Raw genomic sequence first — 15,403 nt, forward strand, 5'->3', positions numbered from 1 at the left:
TCAGGGTGGGGTGGTTCAAATATGATTATTTTGGGGGGTCACTGCCTGAAAAGGTTGAGAACCACTGACAGAGTGACGATGACCTCCGTCAGGGTGGTGCTCTGTTGTAGCTGAGTAGAAGGATTTCAGGACCTTCTGTGAAGACCTTGAATTTGCTCAGGTGGTGCAGCTGTTGTCCCACCTTCTTTGCCACAGTCTGTCTGCATTCTCCAAGTCAGTTTCTCTGAGATGTGTGCACCCAGAGGTACTTGAAGCTGACCACCCTCCTCCCCACTTAACTGGTGCCCTGTTGATCAGGAGGGGTGTTCAAGACCCCTGTTGTGTCCACATCCACAATCATCTCCTTGGTCTTTCCAACATTCAGGAAGAAGTTGTTTTCCACTGTGACAGTCTGTCACAACAATCCCCTCTCTGGAGGACCTGCCACCTCCTCCAGAGAGGGGGTTGTTGGGCCCCACCCAGTGGCACGTCCAGACTTTTTTTTGGCCTGGGGTGGCCCTACATGCAAACACACAGGTACATGTATGCACGTGCATGCGTGCCCGCACACGCATCGGAAATTAACATTTTTGTCTCCACTGCTACCCATATGTATTTACTTTACTAACAATGCAGTGTCTTACTACTTGTTTATATGATGTTTTTTGCATATTATTGTATATTGGTGCTTGTCTTTATATGTCTCAATGAATTTAATACATAGGACCTCAATGTAAATAAGCCATCTAGGCTTTTTGGGGTTATCCTTTTAGCATCCTTTTGTATCAAACTGTACCTTTGTGCTTTTTTGCAAACTGTTAATAAAGTATTCAATCAATCAATCAAAAGTCTTACTGTGTAAAAATATTTGGTTCCATTTTCAGACAAATCATTCCATGACAGCAGGTCTAATTAGAATAGATATTAAAATCTGTTTGGGTCTACAGGGGTCCTTGAGGGGGTTCAAGGGGGTCCCCAGCAAAAAAATGTTTTCAGATGGGGGTCCGTGAATAAATACAATCAAATAATTCTTGTCTTTATTTACATGAAAATGTTTGAGAACCATGTTAAAAACATAGGGGCCCCAACCGCAAATCAACACTGAGCTCTGGCGTGAATTGGCCACAAGAGGGAGGTGTAGATCAAGTTCTTAATCGTTTATACACCTGGCTGCAGCCAGTGTAACAGATCAGTAATTATTATTAGTATTAATGTGTTTGGCAAAATGTTGATCAAAGACAAACCAAACACCGAAACAGCAGACTGTTTATTTGTTTGTCACGTACAATCTTTTGACGAAGCGGCCATTCCGAGCTGATCAAGTGACCGGAGTAAAGCCCCATCGCCCGGAGGGGCAATCGCGCTGTGATTGGCCCATTTTGTATTTATAAACAAGTCAACATTATTTGTCTAGCGACTTTCACACATTGCACATTGGAATGTAGGTAGCTGTAGCTGTCTTTGTGATATCGAAGATATCTATTCTAGATCGGTTCTTTTTTTTCCGCAAGCGACACCGTTGTACTACGGAGTATAAATATTTATTTTGGCTAGACACTATTCATAACGCGACCGTCCCCCTCCCCGATGGGATTGAGACCAGCGTTGCCAGATTTTGTGAGAGAAATAATCAACCAGGTCTAGGAAAACAAGCCCAAAAATAATTATTGTTAAAACATTGTGAGCATTGCAAGCCCAAATAAGCAACTATACACTTTAGAAACAAGCCAAAAAAACGCAACCCGCAGCAACTGCCAATATTTACAAGCAACTTTACAGAAAAATAAGCCCAAAGTCGCTTATAATAAGCGGGCATGGCAATACTGCGTGTGACCAAGCAGCGAGCGTAGATCATGTGACCGAGAAGGCGTCGGCGAGGAGGAGGAGCCTCGCTGAAAACACATCACATCACACTCACACACACACACACATCAACAAGAAGACGGCTTTCACAATAACGGATACCAGCCAGCCAGGCATTTATTTATTTTCCTCCACAAGTCAACAACGTTCACTTCCCCCTCACATTGCAATGAAATGAGGGCAGCATGGGGGCCAAAGAGTCGAGGATAGGGTTCCTGTCGTATGACGAGGCCGTCAAGAGAGGTAAGAAGCCAAATAAAAAGACATCACATTTTGCCTACTAGCGTAGCTATAGTCTGTAATAAAGATAACCAAGGAGTCGTGCGTGACGTCACAGTTGACCACCCGGCTTGCGGAAGTGCTTCAGACCAGCGTTGTTGCCATGTCCGCTTATCGTAAGCAACGTCGGGCTTATTATTCTGTGAAGTTGCTTGTAAATATTGGTGGTTGCGGTTTTTGGGGGCTTGTTTCTAAAGTGTAGTTGTTGCTTACTTTGGGCTTGTTTCCTATAATGTTGTTTTAAACCAGTGTTTCTCAAATATTTTCATGTAAAGGACAATATGTATTTGTCTGCAGACGTCACCCCATCTGAAAATATGTTATGACAGGGACCCCCCATGTAAGATTTGTGGTGTTAAAATGTTTAAAAAATATATATGTATATGTATATTTTTAAATAGCTGATCTACAAGCTCACAACCTATGCTCACAACGCGAGCTTGTAGATCTGCTATTTTCATGTAGCCTGGCTTTTGGACTTATTTTCATAGACCTATTTGCTTGTTTCCCTCGCAGAATCTGGCAACACTGCTTCAGACTTGACGCCGACTGACTGCGTCCGTCGTATGACGGTGTCGCGTGCCGAAAATAGACTAAATTAATACCATACAGGCGAGCCTGTACTGTAGGTACCGCCGTACCGCGGAGTATAAATTAGTCACGCGTTACGGGACCCTTGAAAGCAGTGGTGGAAAAAGTACTCAAATATTCTACTTAAGTAAAAGTATATAGAAATACTCTGTTACAAGTAAAAGTCCGGAATTCAAAATGTACTTGAGTAAAAGTACAAAAGTATTATTGGCATCAAAATGTACTTAAAGTACCAAAAGTAAAAGTACTCATTATGCAGAATGTCCCATTTCACAAGTTTTCAAATGCAACGCATTTGTGAGCTTGTAGATCATCGGCTATTTTCAAATGGCCGAAATGTATAGGGCTGAAGTGGTTAATGTATGTTTTGTAACTATAATCAAAATCTACAAAGTAACTAGTACTTAAGTTTTCAAATAATTGTATTGGAGTAAAAAGTGCAATATTTTCCTCTGAGATGTAGTGGTAAAGTATTAATTTATTATTAGATTACCATTTCTATGCATTTGATGTATTATCTTGTGTTGTCCTTGCTTACTGCTCTGGATTAAGAGCGTCTGCTAAATACCTAAATTGAAAATTGTAGTGGAATAGTCAAGTAAAAGTATTGGAAATTGGAATACTCCAGTAAAGTACAAATACCTCAACATTTTACTTAGAAGTGCAGTACTAGTACCTTGTTACTTTACACCACCGGTAATTAAAAAGTTGAAAATTAGTTGACTACGATTTAGGCTACTGGTACACACCATATAGTTAGTTATTATATAGTAATTTCCATGAAAGCTGCTCACAAGCGCATGAAGCACCCTCAAGTACCCCCATCTCCTGGATTGGCCCCAATATTGGAGCCAATAGAGCAGGCGCACTAGAGTTTCAGAAGCATGAAGCATGCGCAGTAGCGTCCCAAATGCGGAAGTGCTGCATTTATTTAGCCACCAGGCTTCTGAGGCTTCAACCATTCTCCGCGGTTCTGGGGTCTTGGTACACACACACACTGACTTGCGACGTCACTGTCTCATCCCGTAATATGTTATTCTTGGCTCAGCCCTAGCTAGCCAGAAAGTAGTGAACCCAAACGAGGGATGATGGAGGGCTGTCCTCAGCCGAACGAGCATCATCGGACCGGGGGTGGCCTTTTAAAGGGTTGGCTAGCTGTTAGCTGGCCAACACTGACCTGTACATAAACACGAATGCCGCCAAGACCGCTGGCCTTGCACAGGGTAGTTGGATTACGTTAGCCAGCGTTTTCTGGTGTGGCTGCTGGTAACGTAGCTCAGTGGTTCTCAACCTGTGGGTCGGGACCCCAAATTATTTTGAGGTCCCCAGATGACTAGCTTAATGTGCAGTGCAACATTGTTTTCTCACTCAACAGTCAACAAACCAACATACAGTATTAAGTGTATACTATACTGGATATCTGCCCATTTCTAAAGTTACAATTTATTGACTTCTAAGACCTTTTTAGTACCAAATTGTCAAATATTACGTAAGAAAGAGGCAAACATTGTGAAAATAGCCGATCTACAAGCTCACAAGTCAACACCTCACAGTACGAGGCGTTGTGAGCTTGTAAATCGGCTATTTTCAAAGTATTTGTCTGCGGAACCGAGTCAAACTAAATGTAATGCCTACAATTCTAAGTGCTTGGCAGGGTGGGCTGTCCCCAGTTAAAATATGATTATTTTAGGGGGTCCCCAGTTCAAATATGATTATTTTGGGGGGTCCCCACTCCCCAGTTCAAATATGATTATTTTGGGCGGTCGCGGTCTGAAAGGTTTGGGAACCCTTGACGTAGCTGACAGGTAGCATATCGGCGTCTTGCCACTGCTAATGTTACAGAAGGAGAGAGTAGAGAGAGAGAGAGAAGTCCAAACTGTGTGCTTGTTCCCTTCATGCCAGTGACAGCCCTCAAAGATGCATTTCTAAGCTACTGCTGCTAGTGATGTATTTTAAATGCCAACATTTGGGGTTGTGTTACGTTACTGATGTTACTGCCCTTAGTTTTTATCTGGAAAAGACTGATGCCAAGGAGCTGTTTAATGTATGAACAATACATGAAAGGCAACAGCTTGGGCAAGACGTTTACTAGCTTCCACAAGTAAATAATGGCATGTTATTGTTATTTTCAGTCCATACAACAATGCAAATAGGAGCGTCCTGGCTACTCCAAAAACTGTTTAAATACAGTATTTAGACACTTATTACTGAACAATGTGTCCATCACCGTGTGCATCTGCAACAGATAAATACACACTTGATCACATTGCCACTAGCAGCTGATGTCAGGAAGGTCCAATCGGCCAGTGTCTCTGCTCTGTCAGGCATTCGTGTACATCTTGAAATGGTGATAATAACGGACTAGTTGGCGTGAGATCGATATCAAGAACGTATTCCTGTTATTTTTCACTTACGTTTCACTATGACAGGGGACATAACATTTTGCAATAGTAAACACAAGCATTTTACTGACAAACTAAGTTTGCCAAGAAAGAAAGGATAAGCTTTCACGATTCACAGCCTGAGTAAATCACCCATAAACAGAGCTAGATGATGGGTTGATAATCATTGCACTGGCGTGGTGTTGCATTGCGTTGGAGCAGTTATGCAAGATGTGGGCATTTATCAAGAAGAACTTGGACAAATAAATATCTTGGCCATCTTCATATCCGTCTTGATGCACTTTGCTCTCTGTGCTTGTATGCTGAACTTTGGCTTCCTGGGTTCGTACTCATAGCTGTCAGAATGTGTTATACATTCACTGAGATCAGCGTCATCTCTGTAGGCAAAGGCTATGAGCTTTTCCAGGACTGTTTTGTAGATACATCATTTACATTGGCCTATTCTATGTCTAAAACTGTATAACATTATACTGGCCAGAGTGGCCACCATATCATTTTATCAAACAGTTTTTAAATCTATTTACTCACAATGATATTGACAGTTTCACACAAATGCCTGTGGGAACAAGCCTCGCTATGTTCCTTCCTACTAGCTCATTACAGGACTGAAAGTCTTTTCCCCTCTCATCTCAACTCCATGTGTGGCGGTTTGTACATTCTTCAGGCTGATTGCCTTTCTTGCTCCCATGATCACATCTGACCAAACGCAACGAGTCTGTGGAATTATCCAGCCTCTATAGCTTTATCTGACCAGTCACATGGCCATGGCCCACACATCAGAAATAAAGGCTATGGGGACGACAGCAGAGATTATGGGGTCAGTTTTCGTGGAAGCTTTGTGGAGTGGGACACTAGTGGCATAATGAGAAGCACAGAGCCTGTAGCTGAGATTAGTCAAACCATTGATGCTTTCCAATTGTTATTTGAGCATTGTTAGTGCTTTTTTATTTTATTGAGGATTGCTCTCTTTTTTTTGACAGCATAGCTAATTTGAGCACGATGTGAATACAAGAACTTAGCCGACCTTCTAGTTGATGCTTGTCAGACAGATATACAGACATAGAAATAGGCATACCCACAAATTCACGAAATCAACCCCATGTGATGAGCCGCTGCATTAGTAGCGACTGTAAGAAGTAGTTGCATCAGTTGTTTGTTGGGTTGTGTACTGTACTGTTAAATGTCTATCCTGACTGTATTTTCTGTGAATGAATTGTGATCTCACTGTCACCCCCTAGGCTGCTTGTGTCAACACAACAGAAGACAGACTTGCCAACTATATGCATATTTTGATATCAAAGTACAGTTGTACGATTTGTCCCTCTAAAGTACACAAAAAGTTGGTTACGCCTTGTGAGTTTATGCAGTAGTCAGTACTTGAGTCTGCACTCTCAGAAGAGCACAGATATCTGCCAGGAGGCATGCCCTAATAATACTATCTGACGACGCAACTTATTTCTCTATTTCTCTGTCTCTCTCTCACCATCTCTCTGTCACTCCCACTTTCGCTTTCTCCCTCTATGTGTATGCCTCAGTATGGCACTTTGTGGAACTGACACACTGTGTATCATTGCGATCTTTAGAAATCTCCCCAATGACAACAAAACTGTTGACAATGTTGACAAGACGAGGTTAATGTAACTAAAGTGATTTGCTGGAAAATATCGGTTTTACATGGTTATATTATCAACTGGTATGCAATATAGTTGCATGCTTGTTGCTTTGTGGCAAGAACTACTAATAGTGCAGATCCATTAAGCTGACTGGATAGCTCGTACCTGATTGGCACTTCCTTGCAGACATGTATCCTGGCTGTAGGAACAATTGGTCTGCGATGTGATTTACTAATTCACAGACCCCGCAAATTTACAGCAACACTCGATTTGATCCCTCTGGTTCCCCTTCCGCAGTCCTCACTCCGTCTGACTGGTTCCTCTAGTGAGGACGTTCTTTGAACTGCTTTGCAAAGGTAAACGGACTGTAGTAGATGTGGAAAGTTGAGATTGTGAATTGAATTACACAGACTATCAACACGCTCCACAGTCTCTTAATTTCCTGGTCGAGGTGCATTCACACGGGCAAAACTTGACAATTGATTGAGTGACGTGATTTGATAATATTATTAATGTCATGATATATGGCCTGAGCTGAGGTGCTTCATAGTAAGTCCAGTCTGTTTCTATTCGCCCCTTTTGACAGAGAAGACTTGCAGCGTACAAAAAGAAACAACAAACACATCTTAAACACACCAGTTGGTGAAAAAGCTGGGACCCCACACACGTGTGCATGCTCTTGTTTTTCCAGACGTGTGTTAATGTGTGGACGACTTCACCCATTTTCAACCTATCTTCATCTAATAGATCCTCACTAATGCTCCCGATAAAATTGTGTAATTTTTCTATTCAGTCTGTGTCTCATCGTTCGGAAGGTTTCTTTTTTTCTTCAATTTTTATTTTATTTTATTTAGATTTTTATTAACGTGAGAACAATGGCTTCCATTATAGCATGCTAACTTTCTAGGAATAGAAAGCCTGTAGTTTCTATTAGCTTGGATTCCCCATCGATGATGTCACTGGTAGACAGGTTTCTGAACTGTCCACAGCCCTCCTCTGAGACACACTGAGTAGACAAAAATGGTGCCATATTATCATGAGCATTAGTGAGGACCAATTATATGAAGACGGATTGAAAATGGGTGAAGTCGTCCTTTAAGCACTATACCTATATTTGTATGAGGAATAGGGAAAATAGCCAATGTACAAGCTCACAACACGTCATGATGCAACAGTGCGTGTAGAGCTTTTTACTTTTTGAAATGTCTTTTCATTTTTCACTATATAATATATAATCACATGCCCAAGCCAAAACGGGGATGACCGAAAGTGATGTTATATTACTGTGTTTTCAATGATGTTACATGTGGGAGTTAGCTATAGCTATGTTAAAGATACAGGATAATAGATTCTGTATGACACGTTGGACTGATATCACATTGAGAACATACAGGCAGACAGTGGAGGAAAGCAAGTAATGATTTTGTGTAACCTGTTTAAGTTTGTATACCTCCAAAAAGAGAATACCTCACACCCTCCTGTGATCTTTGAAGCCCAGTAAGAGGGGCCTGGACACCAGGTTGGGAAACACTGGTCAGGTCTAGAGGAGTAATGTCAATAGACGTGTAAAAAAAAAAAACAATGCCTCTTTAAGGATAATAAGGTATTATAGTGTTTAATATAAATAGGAGTGACAGTATTGAAGATCATAATGTGGGGATTAGGGATGGGACAGCCCGGGGAAAGAAACGAATTGAGCGCAATGTTTTTGCTGTTTTCATTTGTGTGTGTGTGTGTGTGTGTGTGTGTGTGTGTGTGTGTGTGTGTGTGTGTGTGTGTGTGTGTGTGTGTGTGTGTGTGTGTGTGTGTGTGTGTGTGTGTGTGTGTGTGTGTGTGTGTGTGTGTGTGTGTGTGTGTGTGTGTGTGAGAGAGAGAAACAGGCATTGCTGTTTATTTTTGCCCTCAGCTGATGTGATGTGTCGAGAAATTAGTAATTAATTTAAATCAAATCACTGGTGCACACAAGTCAATCGATTGACTAATAAATCTTTAGAATTTTGTGTTGTGGAATTAGTCTAGGTCTGTGTGTTATGTGTACTATGTAGATATGCCAAAAGGGCAATGGAGGTCTGCACATAAAAGTTACAGCTAAATAACTAAAAACATTTGCATCTCATTGCTCCTTTACTAATGGGTTGTGTCAAATAAAAACAAAACGAATACCCCTGAATTAAGTTGATTTAACCCTTTATAGCTAATCTAATGTCTGATATGTCCACTGGAGAATACAGCAGTCTACCATGCAAATTGAAATGACTAAACAAACCTGGTTTCCATACCAGAGCATTTACTGGGAGCCTTTGTGGGAGCAGTAGGCAAATTGAAATCCCCAAACCACAGGAGGAGGCAGTGCAGGGTACAAATGCAAAGCACCAGCCTGCGTGTGCTTATTCATCCTGAGGTGATAAGGCCTGCTGACTCTGCGACTCTTCATGGATCACAGGTGCGAGGCTACGCATGTCTCAGGTGACTATTAGGCTAGCTGTGTCTGTGGGAGAGAGCTTAGAGAGATCACTCTGACTGACTCATTACTTCATGACTGGGCGGTGGTCGGCCACAACGACAAATGCAGCAGGTCTCAAATATGCTCCATGGAAAGATGGGGTATGATTTCAATATTACGTCAGTAAACAAATTGGCACAACAGAACTCCTCTACCTGTCAATATAAATCATTTACAGTAGAGATCCTCTGCAAAAGTGTGCATTTATCCTGAGAATGCTTACTAGGTTACTTTTAACACACATGGTCAGCAACAAAAAAAGCTCACACTGATAAGGGTTGTTACTTGTTCCTGGAGGTGAAACTATATTTCTAAGAACAAGGTGACTGGACTTGTCTGTCTGCAGTGTTTCTCAGCAGACTGTGTTTATGGCTCTTGTGTCACTTGACGTCACATGATCTATGAGTTGGCACGTTACTTTAGACGTCACTCAAATATTGTTTTGTTTCTAGCCTGATACCAGCAGGAGAGTCAGTGGCCCCTGCCAGCACCCGAGCTCCTGCTATGTCAGGGTTGAGACAGGCACTGATTAAGTCACGAAAGGGAGGATCTTTTATGGAGTCTGCCTTTCTGACCACAGTTGTTTAGGAAGGTTGTCTGTTGCTAAAGACATGGGTTCAATACAGTCAAGCTATATCCTTAAGATATAAGCAGCCTGGCATCAAGTGAAACAAGAAGTGGCTGTGTAAGGAGGAGCCCACCTGTCATAGATTTTAAGTGACCAATGACAGTCTCTTGGTGCTTCATTTGGAGGTGGCTGAAGGCCACTTGGTCGAAACTGTCTCTCTTTCATTGAACCACAGCTGTCTTAGCGAACACAGGGAAGAATGCAGATTCACATACGACATATAGCTACGTTGGCACATCTCTTTCAAGGAAAGAGGCCAATGTATGCTCATAAAGTTGCTAGTTGCCAAATCTAGTGATAAAGTTTGCAAAGTTGGCAACACCGGCTAAATTGATGGACATTATATTGTGTGTGTGTCAGAGAAAGAGAGTTTGTGTGTGTTTGAGAGACAATGTGTAATTGTGTATACAATGTCTATTGGATGTTATCACCTCAGTGTTCAGTGCTGCCAAGATTGTGCTCGTCTATTTTTGTGTGTTACACATTTGTATGTGTGTGTGGGTTCGCTTGGGGAATGAGTCCTTTGGTAGGTTGTGGAGAAATGGCCTCATTGTTCTCCACTGAATGGTAGCCATTACAGTTAATGCAGCCTAGTGTCCAAGAATACAGCCATTGCATCAGAGTATCACAATAAACAGTGTTCTCCATCATGTGGGCCACTTTGTTTTCATTGGCCATTTTGCTAGCTTATTTAAAAAAAATCCTGACAGTCACTGTTCATCAGGTTGCTTATACGCGAAGGATTATGTTCGGGTTGTAATGGATCCACAAGTTTTACTCTGAAGATTGTTATTACTTAAAGGGGAAAACTACTTGTTTCCAACATTAAAACATTAAAAGTCTTCTCTATTACCTAGAACGGGATAATCGACAAGTCTTAATTTTATATTCAAGTTGTGATGTTTCAGATGGAGTTGAGATTCCCCATTCAAGTCTATGAGGTTGCTTAGAGGGCGGGCCAGACAGTACATTGTCTGTACGTCAGTCAGTGATCACATGACCTCAAAAATCGATTCTCCCATTTTAGGCAATAGAGAAGAGTTTTTCTCATTTCCACACAACAACTCAAAGGTAATGGCATTGTCTAATGTTGAAAACAAGCAGCATTCCCCTTTAAGGGACATATTCTATATATTATTTTAGGGCTGTTTTTTATACTTTCCTTTTAATCATTGTATGCCTACATCCAAAACCAGGCTAGTGTGATACAGATTCAGAACAACCTAAATAAGTGAGGTATTCGGCTACATGTAAGGACTTGCCCAGCTGGTCTGTAGCAGGTTGAGGTGACCAGACTGTGACTGCTTGCTGTGAACCAGCTGCCACTTTTCACTGCGACGGGGAGACCATCCATTAGTTACTGTGTCACAGCTGAGATGGAACTGGCCCACGCCCAGGGTCTGCTGGGGTGAAGGTGCAACAAATGCAGTCAAGATAATGAGCTGTGGAGGCCTGCCGCTGGATCAATACTTATTCATGACAGTGGAGTGTGCTCAGCTAGTTGTGTCACTGCTCACCACAGCAGCTAGGATCAGCCCATGCCCTTGCCACACATAGCATTTGGTTCATTCAGGCAACTGAGCCTGTCACTGGCAGGCAGCCTGACTATAGTAAGCCGGTTATTATGCGCGTTAATCATGTTTGCTAGAAAGGATTCAGACCGGTTTCATATTTGCGTTGACAAGTGTGAATCTCAAGGGGTCGTGGTGCCTCGGCCAGTTTGTGTGCAAACCATATATAGGCACAGATGGATCTATTTGCATTATGGTTCAAGTCAGACTCGTCATGGTGACTCTCACTACTCTCTCTCTACCCTGTCGCTCTACATTGTATTGCATTGTGTAAAAATAGTTCACGCTTCCTTGAAAAAGGAAGTGTGAACTTTGAGGAATAGTTCAGTCACTCCACTTCCCAAAGTCTCCACTAGGGCATCATGCTCATGTTGTCACACGTGATGCAGCTGACGATGGCATTGTGATTGATTGATTGAATACTTTATTAGACAGAAACGCAAACGGCACGAGTACAGTCATACACTTGGTCTAAAAGGATTTACACAAAAAAGTCCTAGTGGACTTGTTGCCGTTACCTATCAGAGAACTTCTGGAGGTGACACGTCTTCAAGTTGAAGCGGAGTCGGGCTTCCTTTACCGTTGCTGGCAGTGTACCAGCAAAGCAGTAATTTGTGGAGATGCAATGAATATCCGTTGCTAATTTTGTTTTTACGTCTGACTTGCTGGTACCGATTTTGAAGTTTTGCTGCATGACATGCTCTCCCAATAGATCCTGACTCTCCTCCACTACACTTCAAGTTGCTTCAACACCCAGCCGGCCAGCCAGCTTTCTTTCGTCCACATACCTACAATCTGGCTGGGGATAAACACATTTCTCCATCCCGCTTTCTAATTGGTTTTTGATGAGGTTTCCCCCCCTCACCAGGAAAGCCATCTTTAGATGCCCAAATGATTCACCATAATTCGATGAACCACCTCTGTAGGCGAGGCATGCGAGCCAGAAAACTAATTTAACTTGTTCTATTTGTGTCGTGTTTAATAACCATACGGCCTTTCGCTGTCTGTCTCCACAAAGGCCATCGCAGCATTATGATTAGGTTGCTCCCATCCCTGTCATACTAGTGAGCGTGGTTCATTATTGAACCTCGACCGCTGTACTGCAAAAAAAAAGCTGAAAATCCAGACAATGATCCACATGTCAAGTGGTCCTCTTCATCTATCCAAGACCACAATGTGATCAAAACGTAAACATAATGAATATTCAGCCTCTCAGCACAGTATTATTGCTTTTTATTTTTTGAAAAGGGTGTCATATGAAGCCATACTTTGACTTGTTTCTATTTTTCCTTTTTCTCCTGCGCTCACTCCATCTCTATGTTCTCACGAACATAGAGATGGAGTCTCAGATGGACGAACATGTTTTAACAATTATTTTACACCTGTAAACCTGATGTGACAAAGTTGATTCTGATTCTGTGCATCTGTAATTCGCAATTGTTTTTTTTCCCCCTTTTCCTCCTCAATTTAGTCGTTATGCCAATTGATTCCTCCCCAGTCCCCACACACATTTCTGTGTTGTCACTGCTGTCCTATCCTACTGACTCACCTGCCAGTGAGGAGCCCCCACCGGGAGCCCGTAGGATTACATGCAGTGACAATTATAACCCTCCCTGCCCGGCTTCCCTCCCCCCGAACGCGGGCCAATTGTGTTTGTGTAGACGCTCGACAAAGCCGAACGCACCGCGGTGGATTCAAACCCACAACCTCCGTGGTGGTGGGCAGGCACTTTTAGCACTGCACCACCCGAACGCCCTTTCGCAATGACCTTGCCTCCTTTTAGATGTTCTGTATCTTACTTTGCAAATGGCAAAGAGAGATATGTGGATGTGAAGTGTTCACATCCACAGTTTGGGTTCCAGTGCTACTCGTGGTGTGATAAGAACACTGCATTTGGAGTGTTTCTTTACATTGTGTGGCTTGAAGCGCATTGAGCAGCCTTCACAGTGAAACTTAGCTGCTGGGTTTGGTTCCAGGTTTCTGCCTCTGCTGGTTGACTGGTGGATGTGTGGAAAACAGATCTGTAGGCCAAGCTGAGATGTACTGTGGTTAATAATCTGGGGGTGGGGGAAATGAGCTATAGTATGTGTGTGCATGAAATGTGTAAGTATGTGCTGTATGTATATAGTGTGTGTGTGTCCTTATTTGACCTTAAATGTCAAGTCAAGAACTGTGTGTGTGTGTGTGTGTGTGTGTGTGTGTGTGTGTGGTCAGTGACAGAGTTGAGCTCACAGCAAATTGTGTTGACAGAAGTGGAGCGGTCTCTGGAAAGCACCGCTGTGTGATGTATATAAGACAATAGCCTCTGTCTGTCTGCCACATTTTACCTGTCTGTACGTGTCTGTCACATTCTGTTTGTCTGTCTCACACATTCTACCTGTCTGTCTGTCTGTCACATTCTACATGTCTGTCTGTCACATTCTGTCTGTCTGTCACATTCTACCTGTCTGTCTCGCACACATTTACCTGTCTGTCTCACACATTCTACCTGTCTGTCTCACACATATTTACCTGTCTGTCTGTCACATTCTACCTGTCTGTCTCATCATTTAGCATAGCAAACTTCATTTTCCAAAAAAATAAATAAAAATAAATGAAAAATGAAAAAAGTAATCGAAAAAACACGGCCCCCTCGCGTATTAGGAGGGCAGGGTGAGTCACCAGAACCAAGGACGGGTGTTTTTGATGAATCTAACAATGTTAAAAATGGAGTTTGAAGTTATAATGGGTTTGTTTGTATAGGAAGGGGGCATGTCTGATAAAATGAATATCAAATATCTATATACTGAATCAAGCAACTTAAAAACTGTCTGGGGGGCTCACAAAAGCCTGAGTAGACGATAAAATGACCCAACGTTTTTTTGAAAGTGAAATATCCCTTTAAGTCGAAAACGAGAAGCAATATATTACAGCGTTTAACCGCAAAAGTGCTTCAAGGTGAGGCGTTTATCACTATCAGCTATAACCCACATATTTTCAGAACAGTGCTACTAGATAAAAAATTGGAATAATAAAGGATCATATTTGATTGATTGATTGAATACTTTATTTAGAAGATTTGTGGGGAAAAAGCATACAAGGTCAGCTAAAATGGATCGCTCATAAAAGCCGCTATATCATGATCAATACTACATTTTAATTCTAAAGCCTGATTTCTAGTGGTATTCTTTCTCTGTATTTTTATGTTGATTTTTGAACTGTTTGGTTGCTACTATATATGTCTATGAAATTAATTCAAGGACCCCAACGGAAACCAGTCCGCAAGGACTTTTTTGGTCGGACCTTTTAGACAAAAGTATTATAAATGTAACTGTGTTGTTTTACTTTCTTTTGCCTAATACATTTTCAATCAATCAATCAATCAATCTACTTTGTCATTCATTGGAAATAAATTGGATGATCTACAAGCAAGCTTGTATATTAGCTATTTTCAGCAAGCGACACCATCGTTCAATGGAGTATAAATTAAGCATGAGTCTTGACTTTACAGCAGCTCCTACTAAAAGTCAGCTTGGTTGTGGTTAAGATTATGGTTAAAGATTAAAGAAAGAACATTATGATTGTCCTAAGTCCACACAAGTGTCTCTGGCAGCCAGCCCGCAGGTGTATGGGTGTGTGTGTGTGTGTGTGTGTGTGCGTGCGTGTGTGTGTTGGTGGTGTGCATGTCCTGCAGTCACCTGCTCTAGTGAGGAGCAGAGTGGTTTTGGATTTGCTTATGACCTTCGAGACAGAAGTGAGTGACCAGCACAGACAGGATGGATGTCACTTTACCACAACCATGCAACCTCTCTCTCTCTCTCTCTCTCTCTCTAGTCACTGATGTGGAACTGAAGAGGCTGAAGGATGCCTTCAAGAGAACCAGTGGCCTTTCCTATTACATGACCCAGCAGTGTTTCTACAGGGAAGTGCTGGGAGATGGAGTTCCTCCTAAAGTTGCAGAGGTATGTTCAGAAAACACACACACACACACACAC

At 42.1% G+C, this 15,403-nt stretch overlaps 1 protein-coding gene across 3 annotated transcripts in view; it reads left to right on the plus strand.

Annotated features, from left to right (window-relative positions):
- Positions 1 to 1,906: 1,906 nt before the first annotated feature.
- Positions 1,907 to 15,403, plus strand: part of usp32 (ubiquitin specific peptidase 32) — a 75,303-nt gene continuing 61,806 nt past the window's right edge. For all 3 annotated transcript variants that reach the window (XM_080428379.1, XM_080428380.1, XM_080428381.1), the window contains exons 1-2: positions 1,907 to 2,085; positions 15,243 to 15,370. In XM_080428379.1, the coding sequence (XP_080284505.1) occupies positions 2,028 to 2,085; positions 15,243 to 15,370 (186 nt within the window). In that variant the 5' untranslated portion in view covers positions 1,907 to 2,027. The remainder of the gene's footprint in view (positions 2,086 to 15,242; positions 15,371 to 15,403) is intronic.

This window comes from Gymnoscopelus braueri (assembly GCF_963280865.1).
Source record: "Gymnoscopelus braueri genome assembly, chromosome: 5".
NCBI classification, from domain to species: Eukaryota; Metazoa; Chordata; class Actinopteri; order Myctophiformes; family Myctophidae; genus Gymnoscopelus; species Gymnoscopelus braueri.